General features: G+C 33.4%; 2 protein-coding genes across 2 annotated transcripts; both read right to left on the bottom strand.

Annotated features, from left to right (window-relative positions):
* Positions 1 to 993: 993 nt before the first annotated feature.
* LOC111696714 (uncharacterized) lies at positions 994 to 4,245 on the bottom strand. The gene is made up of 3 exons (XM_023466422.1): positions 2,985 to 4,245; positions 2,621 to 2,688; positions 994 to 1,835 (listed from the first exon to the last, which is right to left on the bottom strand). The coding sequence occupies exons 1-3, from the start codon at positions 3,972 to 3,974 to the stop codon at positions 1,667 to 1,669; spliced, it is 1,227 nt and encodes a 408-aa protein (XP_023322190.1). The 5' UTR covers positions 3,975 to 4,245; the 3' UTR covers positions 994 to 1,666.
* A 6,490-nt stretch (positions 4,246 to 10,735) lies between these two features.
* Positions 10,736 to 22,093, bottom strand: LOC111696722 (uncharacterized). Its single transcript, XM_023466429.1, has 7 exons — positions 22,023 to 22,093; positions 21,678 to 21,791; positions 18,488 to 18,558; positions 17,752 to 17,805; positions 16,806 to 16,894; positions 14,639 to 14,726; positions 10,736 to 11,493 (listed from the first exon to the last, which is right to left on the bottom strand). Exons 1-7 carry the CDS (start codon positions 22,083 to 22,085, stop codon positions 11,448 to 11,450), a joined length of 525 nt encoding a protein of 174 aa, XP_023322197.1. The 5' UTR covers positions 22,086 to 22,093; the 3' UTR covers positions 10,736 to 11,447.
* Between the last annotated feature and the right edge of the window lie 377 nt (positions 22,094 to 22,470).

The following is a 22,470-nucleotide window of genomic DNA, read 5'->3' as shown; positions in this document are numbered from 1 at the left end:
GGGTTTTACTGTATATATCTTCTTCAAAATAGGTCTAGAACATGATCTATTGTTTATTAAGATTGGTTATTGCTGGACACAAAAAATTAAATTTATTTCTTCCTTTTAAAAATCGATTTATGAAATTTTTTTTTGAAATTCTATTATTTTAAAAATTTCACGGGGAACGCCGGATACTTTAGCTAGTATTAATAGGAAAGAATTCTAATATATACTAATCCTTTAGTGTCAATTAAATTATGGAATTTAAATAATTTTATGACACAAAAGGATTAAATTCAATGTGTTTAATACAAAATATGGGGAAAAATTTAAAACTTTTTGAGAAGAGCTCCCTCCCGAAACCGGATTTAACAATTTAGAAATTCTTAATATTTCAAATCAATGTAAATTCCACGTCAGGTTTTCAATGTGAGTTTCTTTTACTGTAGCATAAAACAAGTTTTGAATTTCGAAAATTCAAACAAATTCTTTTACTTTTCTTATACTTGGACGCAATACCAAAACTAGAAGGCACAAGGTATGAAAGTCATACCAGTAATTTTATTTTTACAATAAACGCCATATTGCTAACACTGATTCTTTATTTTCTTTCTGATTCTGTCTCTTTCGTATTATAAATAATATTTTTAGAAAGAAACGAGCTTATTATAGTGATAATTATATTTCATCATTAACTTTTTAACAATTATTAAATTGATTAATTAACTATATATAGCATTAAGGTTTAAGATATTATATACGATGGCATTTGATTTTAGTATAGACATTTGATATCTGTCGTCGAAATTATATATGATGGTAAATATATTGGTAGATATCAGGATATATTTGATATCTATCGTCGATATTATATATGATGGTAAATATATTGGTAGATATCAAGATATATTTGATATCCTACGTCAATATTATATATGATGGTAAATATATTGGTAGATATCAGGATATATTTGATATCCATACGTCGATATTATATATGATGAGTTAATATATTGGTAGATATAACGATATATTTGATTTCCCTACGTCGATATAAACACATTATGGAATAACAACGAAGACCTAAATATAAATGAATTGTTCCTTTAAATATTGTACTATTGCATGGTTTCACTTTTCTTCTTGCTTAATGGTCACTTTAGTCTATATGTGTTCATTGCGGCAGGATATATATTACACCTTGGCAGCACTCTCTTGTCAGTTATTAGTTGATCTTCTTGTTAGCAATTAGATGTTCTTTTTGTCAGCTATTAGATGTTCTTCTTGTCAACATTTGGACTATCTTCTTGTCAACATTAAGATGATCTTCTTGTCAACATTTGGATTATCTTCTTGTCAGCGATTAGATGATCTTCTTGTCAGCAATTAGATGATCTTCTTGTCAGCAATTTGATGATCTTCTTGTAACCAATGAAATGATCTTCATGACAGCAATTAGATGATCTTCTTGTCAGCAATTAGATAATCTTCTTGTCAGCAATTAGATAATCTTCTTGCAAGCAATTAAATGATCTTCTTGACAGCAATTAGATAATCTTCTTGTCAGCAATTAGATAATCTTCTTGTAAGCAATTAAATATCTTCTTGTCAGCAATTAGATAATCTTCTTGTCAGCAATTGGATAATCTTCTTGTCAGCAATTAGATAATCTTCTTGTCAGCAATTAGATAATCTTCTTGTGAGCAGCTTCTTTACACATATCGTATGATACCCTGACCCTATCATCGAATCCTCCAGACATGATATTACCACAGGAGAGAAGGAAGGAGAGAGGAAGGGAGTCTGTGTATTCAATATCCAACTTAGACTTCTCTTCTCGTGTATTCCCAATCCTAAAATAAAAATAATAAATGAATTGAACAATTCTGCTAGTTCTCGTCTCTAATTGATATATAGTCAAAGTTTAAATTATTAAGGATAGCAAAGATATAGGAATATGGAAATTACAGTTTGAGGCGAGTATTTAGTCCCTTTGCTTTGTTTGAAGTTATAAAATCTATTTATCAGACTGATAAACGTACTTTAACTCCTTATCAAGTGATAAGAGAGAGATAGCAGCCTGTATGTATATTTTATAGAGTCTAGCCACAACAACGTGTTTTATTTATATTTACAAAAAACAAATCCACGTGAATTAAAAAAAGTAGAAAAATTATGACATACAGGGTGTCCCACATCATATTAGATCGTTTATAGCTCTAAATTGAAATGACTAATCAGAATTTTTTTTAATAACTCATTAAAAAAATTAATAAAGCTTATAATTTTTTTTTTGCAGAAAACACCAGGTTTTTTCAGTATTATTTGTGTGTTTTGGCGTTAAAGCTTGGGGATAATCTAATATGATATTACATCTGAAACTATGGGCCAACCAATCAAACAACCAACTCTGGTTAGGTGGGTCCAAACTACATAGTAAATTGTGATTTTTGCATTATCTTGTGCTTTGTAATTGAATTAAAAATATTAAATTAAAAATAAATTTTGCCCTTTAAACATTTATCTGAGTAAAAATGAGTAAGATATTGTGGTTCTTAAAAAAATATTCCGCCAATTTTAGTCCAAAGCCCATTTTAGAAATTGGAAAAAAATTGTGAAATAATGTAAAAAAACTTACTTTACTAGATGTGCTAGATATGCTGAGAAGTATTCACTCTTAATCTTATCCTCATACATCTCTCTTGTCTACAATAAAATAAATATTAATATTATTTTCTAATTTAAGGCGAAAAATCTTTTACTTGCTATTAACCAAAGTGCCTGAAATGAACACCCCCCTCGTTCCCCTTAAAAAAAAATATATATGTAAAAAATCGAGGCCATTCGGTTGTTGACCTTAGGTTGCTTGGCCTCTCAAATCAGCCCCCCTCCCACCTTCGCCTCTCAAGCCAGCCAACCCCCTCCCCCCTGCACTTAATCTATAAATCTATATTTTTGTAAAGAAAAACTACACATGACACAAATATAAGTGTTAATTCTACCTCTGAGCTAAGAGAAGACATAAGTAGATACGCTAGATCTCCAGTAGTACGCCCTGTATAGGACAACTGCCAGTCTACAATCATAACCCTGAGCTTGCCGTCCTCCTCCCTCTTGAACATCAGGTTGTTGAAGGTAAAATCTCCGTGCTGGAGGCTCATCGTCTTGTTGCTCGCCTTACACCTCTTCTGACAGAGTTCCTTCAACCTCTCCTCAGAATCAAAACTCTTCTTAAACTTACGGAGAAGGGTTGGAGAGTCTAGCTCCGAAGACTGCTTTAACATCTCACAATAACTCTCCTTCATGACACCCAACCTCTCGGTCATCTCTGATTTAGCCCAGAGTAGACCTGACTCCGCTAGGGTCGGATGTAGAGTTCGGAGATCAATCTTCTTCTTCTGTTGCATACCTACAGATACTGCGTGTAGCTTAGCCAAACTCTGAACTGCACAAATAGCCTGATCAACGCTTAGAAACTTATCCCCGTTCACATCCTTCTCATGACCAAACCCCTCGGAGATGATATCCTCCAGGACGATAATAGCTCCATCATCATCTTCCCTGGAGAAAAGTATCTCTGGAACCTCAAACTCCGCATACTCCTCGGAGAACCCTTCCTCTCGGAGAAAAGATTTTAGCTCCGGGAGAACCTGCTCGTAGAAAACAATCTCGTTCTTGAATATATTCAGGGAGGAGGTGATAGCGTTGTTCTCGTTCTGGGGCATAACCTTAACAAACCAGTTGACCGTCTGGTTGGACCCGTCCACTAGTTCCATGTGCACCTGGACCCTGCCGCTGTCACTGAGATTTCCTTGGATCCCACTTCCACTCAACTGCTGAACCATAATCTTCTCAATCTGTTCAGATTTGATATTGTATATCTCCCAGATCAAGTTCTCCAGGATCCTGGTGCTGGACACCAGGCTTCCGATGGAGGTTGGGACGAGCCTTGGCTTCCGTTTGTAGTTTCCGAGGTTAAGCTTGAACACCATGGTGACTCGATATGATACAGGACAAACCTAGGACCCGGAGATTCAAGGTGGTAGAGGACTACAGGTTGACGAGATGAACTTGAAATGTTGAATTCTTTAATAGAGCAGTCAAACCTTATATCCATGTAGATAGAAGAACTGGTGGTTGGAAGATTAATTTCTCTCCGAGAACCAAATGAGCTGGTGTGTAAGACGTTAAATATTTATCGGGTGTGTAACTAAGTGACTAGTTGCATGTCTAGCTGAAAACTGAATTGATCTAGTGAAGACGGAGCTTCATATATCCCTTGTCTACAGTCTCTCTCTCTTCTCTCTCTCTCTACCTATCTATCTATCTAACTATCTAGGTTTTCAGGGACGTATACCTCACATTCATGATACATATTATTGTAAACATTTTTTTGTTCAACATCATTTTTTTGGATATTTTTTTAAAAGGCCTTTTTTGTAAACATACATTTTTTGTACAGAATCATGAAGAGAATGCATGATATCGCTTATATGCGTTCTTTCATGAAAAGAAAGCGAAAAATCCCGTAATCTGCGCAGTGTGGTTTGGCAAAACTGTATTTAGTCCGGAAAATTCTGCTTTTGGTAAATATGTATGGTCGGCTTTTAAGTCACCCCCCCCCCACCCTCTCTTCCTTTCTCTACTTAGTACGTGTACCATTAGATTTTCATGAATTAACATGAATTAACCTCCCCCCTCCCTGGTGGACACGGGCCCACTCCACTTTGACCAGCCCGCTATAATTGGTTTGACCCCTCCCCCCTAAATTTTAACCGAAATTGAACCGCGCCCCCCTGATTCAATTCAAAAGGTAATCTATTATTGGATTAGACCCCTTTACGCAATTGCCAAATAATTTGAGCCAAATTTTTAACAAAGCTCTCTTTATTTGAGCTGCTTTTTGAAACTTTAAAAAGGCTTCATTTTTTACATTAATTCAAATCTCGAATAATTTTTTTAATTAAAAGTTATTTTTGTGACCTTTTGTAAAGGAATTGAGCAGTGGCGGATATAAGGGGGGTTATTGGGGTTATTTACCCCCCCCTAGAATCTCGCCCTTCTGCCCCCTCCCTCCCCCGCACGTTTCCTAGAATTAGTGGAATTTTCCATGAAACTGAGATTTCGTCCAAACATTTAGATTTATTTTCCATAGATAAGCCCAATAAGGATGCAAACCTGTACAATTGTAGTTTCATCTGAGCCGGAAACTTAAGAGAGTTTCGTGGAACAAAACTCACGAGTTTCTTTAAAGAAATTGAGTCTTTGCCACAAACTCTGATTTAAAGGTAAAGGTAAAGAGATTAGACAATTTGAGTTTGTGGCAAACACTCAGTTTCTTTGAGCAGATTTTTATAAAACTGCGTTCATGACACTGTATTTCATTCATAGTGATACTTGTAAGTTTAGGGCTCTAATTTTTTTTAGAAAAACTAAAATATTAGAATGTTCTAGATGTGACAGAGGGTTCATCAACATGGGGGTCAATCTAGTGAAACGGCATAACCTGAAACAACCTAGTGTCAAACGAAAAAATTCGTACAAAACCACGACAAAGGAGCAAGCAACAAATGGGCAATTATGGGCTATACGCTGCGAGCACCGCGGCATATATTATTGTAAACACACACATTCCTCTAAATAAATGCACATATACACTTATGGAATTTAAATAGTATGCCTTGATGGCGTTGATTTAAACTAGGCCTTTAATTTGGACAGTACACTTCGTACTGCAACACTCCTCTTGTTTGAGAATAAATAAAGTTTAAAACTAAAATCATTTATGCAGTTACTGAAAATTATGAATTTTTATCGATATCGAATGAATCTTTTTTTTGTAAAGAATATATTTGAAATCTCCCTGAATAAGATATTTCTTACATAGTAACCAATATAATGGTATATAGCAATGTATTGTATATACCAGTTTATACCAGTATATATATAGTGGATGTAAGTACAATGTGGTTCATTTAACATGATGATTAGTACAGACCAAAGTTAAGCCTGACTGCAGTGACTTCTTTTTAACGTAATTTTGTTCATTCGAGGTTCCGTGAATATTCAAATCTATAGTTTCAGATTTTAGTCGTTTTCGTAATTTATTAATGAACTATCAAATTTTCACAAGTTGTAAATGAGCAAAAATGTTCTAAAATCGACATCAATCTAAAGAATATTACAGGAAACATTTTCAATTGTTGTTTAAATTGACAGCATATTTAAATATGCCACTTGGTTCAGACGTTCTCAGGAGGTTCTAGGAAAGGTTCTCAAGAATTTCTCCGCAAGCAACATTTAAGACGTGAAAGTAAAACGGTCTTAGACCTTTCGCTCAGATTTATTCATTTCAACTAAAAATCACGAATTTTCTTTCCGAATGACGACATTCAATCTTGACCATGCTTGCAACTACCGAAATGTAAATATTATCTTCTGTATAATCAAACGCAAAATGATCTATGGACAACATTTAAAAGTACGAGTGTTGAATTTGAAGCAAGGTGTACTTATCTCGGTCTGAAAATACAGAGGAATATATCTTCAACATTTTTCCATTTCATAAATATACGGTTGTTTTCTCTAACTTCTAATAAGAGTTTTTATTTCATTTAACTAGTCTTTCAGGGCGCTTTGCGCTCATCTTCTATTTCAATTGTGAACATTTTCTCTTTTATACATTGTAAAACAAAAACAAAATGCATAAACCTACGATGGGGTCATATATGTTCAACACAAAATATTTGGGCCGGATTGGTTCAGCCGTTTTGACGTTAATTGGAGACAAACAAACAAACACCCAGACACGCAAAGTATATATATAGATATATATTTTAAGCTTCGTTTAGACTCAAACTGCTGGACAACTAAAGCAAAATATAAACTATTAATAACTATTTGATATTTCCAACATTAAGTAATTGTAACAGCAGAATATTCATCTATATATATTTTGTAGCGATTTCTCAGTTCCTTTACTCGCTCTAGTTGGAAAGTTTAGAGGCCCATGAAATTTACTTTAATTTTAAGAAATGTTCAACTTTGAAAATCTGATTTTAAATGAATCTCCAGACCCTTATTCCTCTTTTTTTGGGACACCAAGTTGATATTAAAACCATTAAATCTACGCAAATTAATTCCTAATTATAAATTAAATAACATTTAAACCAAGTTTGATTCTCTATTATTTATTTCATATTTTTGCTGACAAATCCTCTTATGCAGCACTGCAGAGATTACTGCTTCCAGAGTTTCCATAGTAGATGGTTGGAACCCAGGGATACCCAGTTGTCATAAAGTATGAATATTGACCAGTAGTTGGATGAACGGCTCCGTTTCCATTGTCTAAGTTACAGTTCCCAGCAGCGTAATCAGCATCACTGTATTCATAATCAGAAGTAGAAGTTCCAACTGTGTAAGTTCCTCCAGCTGTTGTTACAACAGTAGTAGTAGCGCCATCAACAAGGTTGTAACAAGAAGTGAAGGTGGCATCCAACTCATCTTTACATAGTCCATAAACTGGGACTCCATCTCTGAAGTATCCAATGAGAACACACGCATCAGGATCGTTAGCTCCAGTTGCTGCACCAGCATCTGTGCAGTTTATGTTGGCATGGTAGTGATAAGCACCTTCTGCGGCACTGTGTCCAAAGCAAGAGTCCAGGGTTTTGCCCTCAATAGCCATGGCAACATTGAGATCAGCATCGTATGCGTTAAAAAATGCTCCTCCAGTAACTGCTAGACCAGTTGTACCTAGAGAAGTTGAAATACCAGTATTAGCCTTGGTTGGGTTCAATGGAAGAACAGTGTACTGCCAGCGTTCACATCTTGTGTTAGGGTTAGCCACAAGCTGATCAGTTTCTGCTTCATGGTCAGGAACCTGAGAGGAGACAACAACACGCTTGCCGTTGTATGTAAACTCAGTGAAGTAAGATTCAGCATCATCTCCGCAGTTGGAGTTGGCAGAGACAGAATTACAAGTTCCTGCATCAATATAGCTTTTTACAAGAGTAACAATTGCATCATCTTCAGATGCCGCAGTTGTTGTGGTTGTTGTTGTTGTTGTTGTTGTTGTGGTACTTGTCGTTTTTGTTGTTGTTGTTGTCGTGGTTGCTGAATTTGAATTCTTGCCACCTCTTACTGCTCCTTGGGAAAAAGCAACAAGGGAGAGTAACAAAATAAGGAATGCCTTCATTACTTCTACAGGAGAAGGTATGAACAATTGTTGAGGGTTGATTAAATTTGGATCTTATATACTGTGGAGATATGTACACTTTAAACACAAAAATATGGTCAAATCCATTAGAAACAAATGTTCTAGAGTAATGTAAATAAAATATGCAAACAAATTATTCAGCTTACTCAGCTTTAAATTACTGTACTTTTTTCCAAAGGGGGGGGGAGCAAGATACGCATTACTCTCTGGAAAAATTAAACAGTGTATAAATATAAATTAAACTGATTTTTTAAATTAATTGTAACATTTTTTTTATATCAAACTCAATTTAAACATCTGATTTAGATGATTTTACGTATATTCAACGTTTGGGAGTAGATTGAATATATTTCATCAAATTTAACCTTCTTTAATCTCAACATCCTCTCCCGGACCTCTAAACTCGATACATAGTACACAGCCGGGTCTTACTTCAAACCGTCCTATAAGACACCAGAAGTGATCTTCAGCTAAATTGATCGTTCTGTAGGCCTTCCCATGGACCTCATCTTGCATTTGCGTAAAATAATTTGAAACCAAGACATTTAGGTCTGGGTAACAAGGTGTTCTATTCCTTAGAGACCAACATATTGCCAACCCGTTATCAGAGAAATAGGCTATTGACGGTTTCCTCTTTTCAACAAAAATACAGGAGTAGGTTTCTTGCACTCACTCCCACTACGGCTAGAACAATAAGTGAGGCTGGTTTTTTGTCCTTTTTGTTCACCATTTACCTGTAAGTTTATCTATTGCCTGAATAAACCGTTCATGTCGAGAATATTTTGGACTATCAACATTTGTTTTTTTAGCCAAATAAATCCTTTTCTTTGGTCAACAAGATTTCAGCAGGTTTAAAACTATATTGCAGAAGGTCAGGCGCGGCTTTTACAGTCTGTCCCTAAAGTAATTTTTCAAGAATTTCAAGTCGTTTGAGAGTCTCCTGAAGCAGAGAAAGATTAACCATGCTGAAAATAATTGATTTCTTTATCAAATGTCATGTAATAACGAGTTAATAAATATTACAACTATCTTTTTGTTGTTCCTTGTTTTGCTTTGGTGAACATTAAAAAAATCGGCTTTAAGGAATCACCAAATATATATAAAATGTGTGTTAGGATTAGCTGGCTGTTAAAGCTCAGATCATAGTTCTCTATTTTGATAAGCATGCCTAACAGCCATGCTTATCAGAATGCTTAAAATCTAGTTTTGAGAACAGGAAATAATGAATCATTATAAAACATGCAAAATCTGAGGAATGACGACCCATAACTTAACTTCTGGCTACTAGCGCCCCGGTCGAACGCAATTCGTTTATAACAGGTTAAAAATTACAAACTTTTGAAAAACGTGACATATTTTGGAGTATGATATTCAAAAAAGAGCTTTTGACTTTCTGTAAATGTTACGTTCTTTTTGTTCAGAGACAGTTTTTAAACATACTGGGAGTGGGACAGACGAATTGATGGCTTACGTACAGTGATAACCAGAAAACTCAAAGAAAGTCAACTTTTAGACTCAAATTATGACTTTAAATAGTCAAATATGAATTTGAGTAATTGTGCAGTGTAAACAGACCCATTCACTTAAAAAGTAACTTAATAACTTACTACTAAAGCTTTTGCTTTGTAACATCATCAAATGCACTTCAGTATTGCTTTAACCTTGTCATCCAACTTTACAGTTTTTTGGTTATCACTGTATGCAAACAGCTTGATTGTTTGTCTGTAAGGGTGTGTGTATTGTGTAGAGGAAGGATTTAATGCAAGGAAAGTTATTTCAGAAAGTTATTTTGTACTGCAGTGTACTGTCACTGGGCGGTAATGTAAACACAAGACGGATGTCGAAGCCTGACATGGGTTCCATCTTTCACATGAAAAATCAATGAAATATTCTGGTCATAGGAAACTATTATGTGAATTATCAAAATTATCAAAATTCAATGCTTTTAACCTACTCGGATACTAAATAAACACTGATGCATCTATGTTTGTTTACAAATTCCGCCCAGAGAGAACTGGTTTCAATATGTACGCAGAGTATACGCAACTGCAATTAACTTTCCTTGCATTACATTCTTGGCGTAGAGTATATCCAACAAGCGTCCAAACCAGAAAAATCTGAAAAACTATATATTATTTGTTTCCCGGGAATTTATTTGAAAATAGATAATAATTTTTCATTGAAAGATATAATTATATAACTTTTTTTTATTTTATGATGTTGATTTTAGTAGAAATAGAAAACAATACTGTTAATTTAAATTTTTTTTTTATATTTAATATAAATTTTTTTAAATCGTAGATAAAATATTTCTTAGATTTTTGTATTCTAACAAAAACTTTATTAAATTTGATTTTTAAAATTTATTTTTTGAATGTTAGTTTGATAATTTCATTATTGACAAGATTGTGGAAGTCATTGATGACAGTTTATTTTTAATTTAAAAAAAAATCGTTTTTGACATTTTTCTAAAAAAGAATCACTTTTATAATTACTCAACAAACTGAAAATTCATTACAAAAAAAATTCATTTTATTATAATTGTTAACTTGTCTAAGAATTTTTGAGAAAAGAAAGTATTAATAATTCTTTGAAATCATTACGCTTAAAGGGATTATATACGCAATAATTCTCCATTTTTTAAACCATGTTTTTTTATAATTTAAATTTTAGCAAATTCTTTTATAATCTAATATTAGCAGCTGCTGGTGTTTTGCATTTTTAGAATGGCATGTTCAAATTTACAACGGTACCCTTTGAACCAAGGAAAAATCATGGATGACGGATATCTGCATATCCTATCCGCAGAAATGTTTGTAATTGTTGATAACTTTGTTTAAAATCTGCTTTAAAGTTTAAGAATATTTACTTTCGTGCAGTGACAAAGAATCTTTGGGAGTTTCATAAAAATGTGAAGTAAGCTTCGTTGAGTACACTGTACGCTAGTGTACACTCCAGTTTCCCAGAGAGCATTTTCGTAGATTTCAATTTAAAGAAACCATAATGGAATAATATTTCTTAGCAACAAATATTTGTGTCCACAGAACCCTATTCATGAAACCGGGTTTCTGCTACTGGGTTTCTGATACTGGGTTTCATTACGATACTTTGTCTTAAGTTTCGGGCTTATTACAGTTTGCACGCTATTTTTAGTTCTCCGCTGTCGATAATCAGACAAAGGTTCACGGGGTACCGTTGTGAATCGGACTATGCAGCTACGTTATCAATCTTTGTAAAAGAAGAGATTTTAAGCGAGGTATCCCCATCTTGGACTCTTCTCATAATCACCAACTCTAAACAAAAACATATTTAGAAAAATAACAGTTTAGTTTGTTCCTCATGGATTAATTACTTTTAATAGCAATCGGAAACCCAGCTTTGTCTGGAAATGAAATTATCTTTATAAAACTCAACCCACTTACAATTTTAAGCCAAGCGTATAGCATCCTGTGGTTCTATGATTAGCGCATTGATAGAGTGGAATTATAATCATCAAGAGTTATCCGTCTAGTTCTCAAATACGTTAAAGTAAATTTTAGCTTAAAATGTTCGTTAAAGATATGGGTAAAGAGATATACAATTATATATGACTCATTTCTCTTAAAGGGACTGTTAACATAATTTCAAGTGACCCTAAATTTCCTTTGATGTAAATCATACAATTTTGCAAAGAACCGCATCTGAAAAAATCAATTTGCAAATTAGGAAAAATTTTGCAATTTTCGCTCGAATAAAGGTTTGTGAAACATATATAAATAATTACTTAAATTACTTCAACATTCCCTTTAGTATGTCCTGCAGGTTGATTAACGTCCCAACTCCCTGAGGACATGTCCTCAGGGAGTTGGGAATAAAAGGGAGATATAACTGACACGGTTCGCCCTACCATATGATTATACATGCTTTACAGACGAAGTACTCCATGTGAATAGAAATATTTAAATGTCGTCTTATGCACAATTACCGCGTACATGTATTCAGAAAAGGTCATTGAATACATTTAACAGGGAAAAAGTATGCTGAACATCGCCAAATAAATTCATTTTTTAAGATGCAAAATTATCAGCAATACAAACGTATTTTTTATATTAATTAAGATTGTTTTTATTTATTATGGTAAAGTAAAAAGTACATTTGAAAAATTAATAGACGACCTTTAAAAAAACTCTTTTTCAAATGGAGTACTTCGTCTGTAAAGCATGTATGATCATATGGTAGGGCGAACCGCGTCAGTTATATCTCCCTTCTATTCCTTACTCCCTTTATGTCCTGCAGGTTGATTAAAGTTAATTACTTCAACATTCCCTTTAATATGTCCTGTAGGTTGATTAAAGTTAATTACTTCAACATTCCCTTTAATATTTCCTACAGGTTAACTACTGTAGAATTAATCAGACTTGACAATTTGTCAGAAAAAGTTTAAACAATGAAAACTTAAATTTAAGATTTTAATCATCATTTCTTCCTTTTAAACCTTTTCAAACGATTTCATTTAACAAATTCAATTCAAGTTTAAGATAATAGCAATTCCAGGTTTAATTAAAAAGATCTTCTTAATGATTAATTGATAAAATTTTCCCTTTTTTCTTTAAAAAATAAAGGGTATGGGCCGGGGGGTAGATTATACCTATATTAAGAACAAAGCAATAAATATTTCAATTAGACTAATTTCATTTATCCAAATTTGTGTAAATCTAATTCAATACTGTTAAGGAATTACAAATTCATGAATTAAGAACAAAATAAAAAGTTTTAACATAGATTCTGATTTATACTATACAAAATATAACTAAATTCAGCTGAAACCTTAAAATTTCTTTTTTAAATTTAAGTTCGTCACCAAGAAATTTTAAGCAAGTGGGTTAAAATATATAAGATTTACTTTCGATTAGATATACAAGGTTACCCAAAAAAGGATGAGACTGTAAAGACGACCTTAAACCTTTAAAATATGAAGATTTCAAGGTTAAATTAAGTCTTTTGCCTTGAATATTGTATTTTTATTGCCTATTTTTTTGACACGGCAACGAAAGAAACCAGTTTAAAACGCAGAGAATCCTAAATCCAAGGTACTAATGCAAGGAAAGTTAATTGCGGTCGCGTATACTCTGCGTACATATTGAAACCGGTTCTATCTGGGTGGACTTTGTAAAGAAGAATAAAAGAATAAATGCATCAGTGTTTGTTTAGTTTCAGAGTAGATTAGAAGCATTTAATTTTGATAATTTTGAAAATTCACATAATAGTTTCCTATGACCAGAATATTTCATAGATTTTTTTTGAAAAGATGGATTCCATGTCAGGCTGTGACATCCGTCTTGTGTTTACTTTTCCGCCCAAAGACAGTACACTGCAGTACACAAAATGCGTACACCTCTGAAATAACTTTCCTTGCATTGGTACCTTGCCTAAATCCAAGCAAATTGTCAGTAAAAAGCTAACCTATGTTTGTGAATATCATTGTACAGGAAGTTAAATAAGAACTAACCTATTTTTGTGAATATCATTGTACAGGAAGTTGAATGAGAACTAACCTATGTTTGTGAATATCATTGTACAGGAAGTTGAATGAGAACTAACCTGTACAGGGAGTTGAATAATAACTAACCTATGTTTGTGAATATCATTGTACAGGAAGTTGAATGAGAACTAATCTATGTTTGTGAAAATCATTGTACAGGAATTTGAATTAGAACTAACCTATGTTTGTGAATATTATTGTACAGGGAGTTGAATAATAACTAACCTATGTTTGTGAATATCATTGTACAGGAAGTTGAATGAGAACTAATCTATGTTTGTGAATATCACTGTACAGGAAGTTGAATGATAACTAACCTATGTTTGTGAATATCATTGTACAGGAAGTTGAATGAGAACTTACCTATTTTTGTGAATATTATTGTACAGGGAGTTGAATAATAACTAACCTATGTTTGTGAATATCATTGTACAGGAAGTTGAATGAGAACTAATCTATGTTTGTGAATATCATTGTACAGGAAGTTGAATGAGAACTAACCTATGTTTGTGAATATCATTGTACAGGAAGTTGAATGAGAACTAACTCTATGTTTGTGAATATCATTGTACAGGAAGTTGAATGAGAACTAACCTATGTTTGTGAATATCATTGTACAGGAAGTTGAATGAGAACTAACTTATGTTTGAGAATATCATTGTACAGGGAGTTGAATAATAACTAACCTATGTTTGTGAATACCATTTGCACAGGAAGTTGAATGAGAACTAACCTATGTTTGTGAATATTATTGTACAGGAAGTTGAATAATAACTAACCTATGTTTGTGAATATCATTGTACAGGGAGTTGGATAATAACTAACCTATGTTTGTGAATATCATTGTACAGGGAGTTAAATAATAACTAACCTATGTTTGTGAATATTATTGTACAGGAAGTTGAATAAGGACTAACCTATGTTTGTGAATATCATTGTACAGGAAGTTGAATGAGAATTGATGAAGCCCAGAATTATACAATCTACTTTTTGTCACATTCCGTTCTAAAATCATATTTAAAAACAAATTAAAATTGAAAAATTTGAAAAAGAATATATATCCTTTTTTTATGGAACTCAATTTAATATCAGCTTTTCCTGAACTATATATTATGCTAGCTTGGGAACCCAGCATTTCCAAGGTTACTCATAGTTACCTCCGCCGTTTACCCGCACTTGGTCGCTTTTACCGGGAAACTAAATTTTTGAAATAAAAGTCGACCCACTCAACTTAAAATCTCAGAACTAAGCTAAGAACATTTTCGTGGGTCTCTTGAGTTCCCCTATCAAAATTTGAGGCAAATCGGTCGAGAGGTTCCTCAGTTATGATCGGACAAACACACAAACAGACAGACAAACAGAGATTACAACTTTACATATATACAGAAGATAGTCTGTATATTATTAATAATTTTGACGGACAAAAACACTGATTGACACTTGTAACGTCAGAATACAGCTGTACTGACAGTGCACAAATTCTACGTTGCCATCTATTGTACTAGAATGTATTTGGAATTTAGTATTAAGATTGTGTGCTGAATGCAGATTGTTTGAATACAAAATTAAACACAATTAGCTTCAAGATCCACTTTATCTGTAAATGTTAAATTGAAAAAACAAAAAGCTAGAATATTATTATTTTAAAGTTAATGACATGTTTAAGTATAAACAATGCGAATTTTGAAAATCTGCGAACTTCTCCCTACAAGCGATTTACTCTTGACAGAGGGTAAGATTGTGAAGAATTTAATTTAGAGCCTTTAAAACCATTATTAGTCAAAATTTTGTAAAGTAAAAAGCAGCAAATTTATAAAACATACAATGTGCAATTTTTTTTATGAATTCTCTGAAAAATCAATGGAATGTTTAAAAATTCCAAGAAGCAAACGAACTCAACAGTTCATAAGACGACAAAGATTTATCCCAATGAAAAGTGTAAAAGTAATTTTAGGATTGGTAAAATTTTATGTTTTACATGAGCCCGTTTCTTTACAAGAACTTACAAGAACTTTCATCTGTCACAATACACTGTGCCGGTGTAGCGTTAAATCCAGACCGGGCGTTATATTTGGTCCGGGTGAGTGTTACATGTGAAATCCATGTACAAAATTGATAGGAGGGTCAAAAAATCGTATATTAGGAAATTACCGCTGGTTATGTACAAAATTGATAGAACGGGGGGGGGCAAAAATTGTTTACTTTGACGGACCCAAAGCATGCACATTATCATTGTTATTGAAATTGTTACATTTTTTTGTTTCCCCCCCCGTTCTATCAATTTTGTACATAACCAGCGGTAATTTCCTAATATAAGATTTTTTGACCCCCTTCCCCCTCCTATCAATTTTGTACATGGATTTCACATGTAACACTCACCCGGACCAAATATAACGCCCGGGCCTTATTTAACGTGACACCGGTACAAGAGGTGGTACTAACCAATTTTAAATTTCAATCAAAGCTCGTTCCGTTAAAAGGAACAGTAAGGTACAGGATAAGTTATGGTACAATTTTATCTGTCACACTTAGTTGTGCCGGTACAAGAAACAGTACATTACAAATTCAGCTGACACTTTAGCCTGTGCCGGTACAAGAGTTGGTACTAACCAATTTTAAATTTCAATCAAAGCTCGTTCCGTTAAAAGGAGCAGTAAGGTACAGGATGAGTTATGGTACAATTTTATCTGTAACACTTAGTTGTGCCGGTACAAGAAACGGTACATTACAAATTAAGCTGACACTTTAGCCCGTGCCGATACAAGAGGTGGTACTAAACAATTTTAAATTACAATCAAAGCTCGTCCCGTTAAAAGGAGCAGTAAGGTACATGAAGAGGTATGGTACAATTTTATCTGTCACACTTAGTTGTGCCGGTTCAAGAAACGACACGCAACTAATTCAGCTGCCGGTACAAAAAGTGGTAAAGAAAAATCTTAGCTTTTAATCAAAGCTCATACCGGTACAAGAAACGGCACGTTACAATGCCATCGCCCATCTGTCCCTTATAACCCTTGCCGTTACATAAATTAACACTGTATACATTTCAAACGAAGAAGAGTTTAGGGTGATTTCCTTTCCTACCTATATCTAGATACAGAGTGCAGCCAGACTTTACGATCAATCTTTGTACATCATCAGGAGTTAGATGGAATACAATTCTTCCATTAATCCTAGAAATACAATTCTTCCATTAATACTAGAAATACAATTCTTCCATTAATACTAGAAATACAATTCTTCCATTAATACTAGAAATACGATTCTTCCATTAATCCTAGAAATACAATTCTTCCATTAATCCTAGAAATACAATTTTTCCATTAATCATAGGAATACAGTTCTTCCATTAATCCTAGAAATACAATTCTTCCATTAATACTAGAAATACAATCCTTTCATTAATCCTAGAAATAAAATTCTTCCATTAATCCTAGAAATACAATTCTTCCATTAATCCTAGAAACACAGTTCTTCCATTAATCATAGAAATAAAATTCTTCCATTAATCCTAGAAATACAATTCTTCCATTAATCATAGAAATACAGTTCTTCCATTAATCCTAGAAATACAATTCTTCCATTAATCCTAGAAATACAATTCTTCCATTAATCATAGAAATACAGTTCTTCCATTAATCCTAGAAATACAATTCTTCCATTAATCATAGAAATACAGTTCTTCCATTAATCCTAGAAATACAATTCTTCCATGAATCATAGAAATACGATTTTTCCATTAATCCTAGAAATACAATTCTTCCATTGATCCTAGAAATAGAATTCTTTCATTAATCCTAGAAATACAATTCTTCCATTAAATGCAATTCTTTTATTAATCCTAGAAATACAATTCTTTTAATAAGATTAATTATTTGGTGTACCGTATCGTTTTGTACATAATCTGTATTTTATACTGTACAACTTGACCTACCGTGTTTCATGTTTATTGGACTATTGGACAGTCGTCTTCTCATGGTACAATGTTATGTGTCCCACCGTATATTCATTATAGAAAACACATGTTTACCTTGTTATAAGATCGTTTTCCTTCAAGCCTGATACCTCGGCTGCAGACTCACGCCTATAGATAGTTTATAGGAGAACATTGTGAAACGTAAAAAAAACCTGTTTAATAAAAAGCATAAGCTATAAAACTACTTAAGACAGAATATATATCTAACTGAAACCCAGTATCGGAAACCCGGTTTCATGAATGGGGTCTGGCAGTTTTGTAGATACCAATATTTTTATGTTAACAGGAAGCTAGTGAGTTTCGTGAAACGGCTCTGTACAATGTTGTCTGCACGATGCTTAGAAAACCACAGACTCTTGAGGATATTCTCGTACATAAAGAAAAAAGCACCATTTTGTGATACAAATTGTGTCTGCAGACTATGTAAGATGAAAGATGGAAGATGGAAGATGGAAGATGGAAGATGGAAGATGGAAGATGGAAGATGGAAGATTGAAGATGGAAGATGGAAGATGGAAGATGGAAGATGGAAGATGGAAGATGGAAGATGGAAGATGGAAGATGGAAGATGGAAGATGGATGATGGAAGATGGAAGATGCAAGATGTAAGATGGAAGATGGAAGATGAAAGACGGAAGATGGATGATGAAAGATGGAAGATGGAAGATGGAGGATGGATGATGATAGATGGATAATGAAAGATGGATGATGAAAGATGAAAATGAAAGATGAAAGATGGAAGATGGATGTTGAAAGATGAAAAATAAAAGATGGAATACAAGATTAAAACCTGATACTTCTGGCAGCAATCCATAATCCCTGCTGATGCCTTGCAGTTATAATCCCACTCCAGAATCCACTCTGAAATAAACTTCAGTAATATCTTCATAGCCCCTTAATGCCCCCCCCCCCATCACCTCCTATTAATTATATTTTTTATTACTTTTATATATTTATTCTATGTGTGTTCCTCAAAAACGCCACGCAAAGAGGTACATTCTAAGAGAATAGATTAGTATAAAGAGGAATTGTGCTAAACAACCTTTTGGGCCCTGGAACATCTTTTTGTAGAAAAAAGTTTTCTTAAATTATTTACTTTTCCCTAAATCAATTCTCTGACAACCTGTCATGCATTCCCGAGTTCATCTTAGCATAAGCTTCGTTAAAAATTATTTGATGTTTTTTTTATTAAAAAAACATATTTCTTAATTTTAGGTAATCAAACAGTGAAACCAATATTTTTGAAATTCTCAAGATATCAAAATATTAAAATTGAGGATGAGAAGGATAAATGGTTCTTTAATTTCAAATTCACAACTTTTATACAGTGGAACCCATACAACTGTGAAACAGAAGAACGACATTTAAACAATCTAATTTATCCTTGCTAAGTTTTATGTCTTGATAGAAAGTAAAAACGGCTCTGATACATCTAAGGGGCAGGAAAGGCTCTGATACATCTAAGGGGCAGGAAAGGCTCTGATACATCTAAGGGGCGTTCGCCCCCCCCCCCCAAAAAAAAAGGCCTTAGACCTATAACCTACAGACCTATAAGTTTAATAGTTTGGGTGCTAGGGAGGGTGTAAAAAAATGCCTTTAAAAGGGTAAAAAAATGAAAAAAATATTTTTTTTGTTTTAAACAAATATCAATGTTTCTACATGCATTTTTCAAGGGCTTTTTAAAAATATAGTTTTTAGATCTGTAACTTTAGTCACCAAAAAGTTATGGGGTATTTTAGATTTTTTTCACAGACCGGACTTTTTTTCCGCCCTGTACCCCACCCTATAAATAAGCAAAATATTTTCTAACAAAAAATCCTTCAAATTACTATTCATTAAAAGTCACAAAATTTCACAGTGATAGTGTCAAAAATGATAGTGCTAAGACAAGAAAACTTCCCCCCCCCCCCTCCCAGCCTGTTTAGGGTTAATGTTCTGTGGCTACATTCTTGTGTCCAAAATTTATGTTTAGAAAAAAAATTGAAAATTATGAAAATACAAATTACGAAGCTTTCTATTATTTATTTAGGGTACACAATAAAATAAGAATTTAAAAGGAGGGGTTGGAGGGGGAGGGGGTAATTTGTTTACTCTACTATAGCTCTAAACAGCTAAGTAACGTAAATCAATTTTCCAATAAGAAGTGTTCCTTCGTACTTGTTTCTACGTAACTTCCCTGCAAATAAGAAGGGAGAGTGGGATTCATGTTGTGTTCAATGCCCCGGAAAATTCCAAAACAGAGAGAGGGGGATTGAATTTTGTAGATCCAGAAAAAGAATTAAATTAGTATTTATTTAGGGTGATGTTAGGTTAAGATACTTTCTGGGCCGAGCGCTGCGGCTGGGACAGGCTAGGGGGCCGAGCGCTGCTGCCACGGGTTAGGTTAAGTTATGAAACTTTCAGGGCCGAGCGCTGCGGCTAGCACAGGCTAGGAGGCCGAGCGCTGCCAGTCTAAACGCAGGCATCCAAGAGATATTATTTTTCTGGATCTACAAAATTCAATCTCCCTCTCTCTGTTTTGGAATTTTCCGGGGCATTGAACACAACATGAATCCCACTCTGCCAAATAAGAACTCATGAATTTCTACAGAATAGAAGAGGAAAGAAAATGGCCGAGATTTCGCACATATTTTGATTGATAAAACTAATTGATTATCTTTCTAGGATAAAGGTTTCTCTATTGTCAAACATTATTTGTTATAATTCTACATTCAAGGCCATAATTAAATAAGTATGAAGTAGATCCATCAAATTCTCATAACCTGATAATTAAATGGCAAATTATAAAACTTTTAGAGAAAAAAATCAGGAATTTTTCTTAAATTTGAAAATGGATACCAAGACTCTTATATAACCGATCCTTATACAAATCAAGACATAAAAGAAATGCATTTTAAAGTCTTCACAAGTTCAAAGGAAAAAATTTACTTCAAGGGACTGTAAGCGTAATATCAAGTGACCTCCATGTCCCAGATAGACAACAGTACCCTTAAAACTTATATTGATAAATAATGTATTTTTTAAGATTCAAAAGTGTTCAATTCTTTAAAAAATAAATTCTGCTGTAGAAATGCGTAAATCACTTTTAAAGAGAATCCACTATCGAAAAAATCAGTTTTCAAAACTATAAACAAAGAGATACAATTCATTCAAGAGCAGACAAAGCTTTTCAGGGTTACCCGTTGTGAATCGGACATTGCAATCTTTGTATGGAGGGTCACTTGAAATTACACGTCTAATCTCTTTATAGAATGGAAAAATTGCAAAGGAAAAATGTATTTTAATTAAACTATTGCGCCGCCGTTGAAGATACAAGAGTACGATCAAAAATGCATTTAGATAAAACTAACCCTGAATGTTATCATCATGTTTATATATTTCTGACATTTTTTGTTAATAATGCATTCGAGGATTTTATCCAAAATTGCAATGTTAGATTTTTGAACTTTTCTTCTCTTTTGAAAACTTAGATTTCTTTTATAATTTTGCTCATGTCTGAATTGAAGATTTCTGATATAAAGTCAGGGGCTAAGATTTTTAAAAAGTTTTTTTAATAACTTTCCTTGAACTAGTTGCACATGAATCTTCTCTTTTGAAAATTTAAATTTACTTAATAATGTTGCCTGAATTAAAGATTTATTAGACAAATGCAGTTCACAGATTTTACACAGAAATGAGGCCTATTTATTTTTATTTTAGAGTTTATGGCCACTGGCCAGTCAGCATTAAAAAAAAAATGGGCTCCTTTGTTATATATACACGTGTTTGCTTGAAATCCAACACTGATCTCTGAAAAAGTCAATCGTCAACTAAATTTCTTATTTACGATCCTTGATACAATAATCTCTATATTTCCCCTTGGACAGAGGGTTGGTTATTTTGCTTTCAAAACTACCGGTGCAGTTTAGTTTTATTCAAAACAATTTTGAATAAAACTAAACCTTTATAAATATGAAAAAATACCGAATATAGTTAAAAACCTGTTCTAGAATATCCTTAGAGCCAACAGCTGAAAACCCCCATGGGTCATCTTCTGTATCCCGGGTTAGGGTTAACAGTAACCTCTCATCCTTTACAGTACACACATACCCAGTCTAGAATACAGGATAGGGTTAACAGTAACACTAAACACATATTTTTGGATAGAATTGACTGTTTGCCACAAACTCTGATTTTCTTATACCTATCCTTGCTATCTAATGTGTCATAGGCCTTAGAAAAGAAACTATGTGTTCTATTAGATCAAATAATCTAAGTTTGAAACATAAAAGGTTTACACCATCAGGTTGAAAAGATATAGGGATTAGATCCTTTATATTTTTCACCTTGCCAAGTCTTTTTACAGGAAACACAGGGTAGCTGGGAATACTCTCATTTATCTCAGACATTTCTATACCCTGTATATTTAACAGTGAACTAAATTTAACGAATAAAGAAACTTAAAATTTTGAATGAAAAAAGTTCATAAGAGGATGAAAAAACTGATTAGATGCCTCAACATTTTATTATCTAATCCTTATGGCTATATCTACGCGTACGCAAACTAATGCTTTAAAAATTTAACTTTTTACGCTTTGTCCATATGATCGAGCAGTATCAATTGTTTGAAGAAAATGAGGTTGCAAAATATAGACTTGATGTGAGTAATCAGTGTGGTTATATGTTTGTTATACAATATACACATTGTATTGAAACACTGCGTATATGATAAATTAAAGTCCCTAGATTAGTTTGTGAACTTGGAAGGACTGAAAAATAACTTTCTTCTTTAGA

This window comes from Eurytemora carolleeae, unplaced genomic scaffold (genome assembly GCF_000591075.1).
Source record: "Eurytemora carolleeae unplaced genomic scaffold, Eaff_2.0 scaffold55, whole genome shotgun sequence".
Classification (NCBI taxonomy): domain Eukaryota; kingdom Metazoa; phylum Arthropoda; class Copepoda; order Calanoida; family Temoridae; genus Eurytemora; species Eurytemora carolleeae.
The sequence above is the reverse complement of the archived record's forward strand: the minus strand, read 5'-3'. Positions and strand labels throughout refer to the sequence as shown.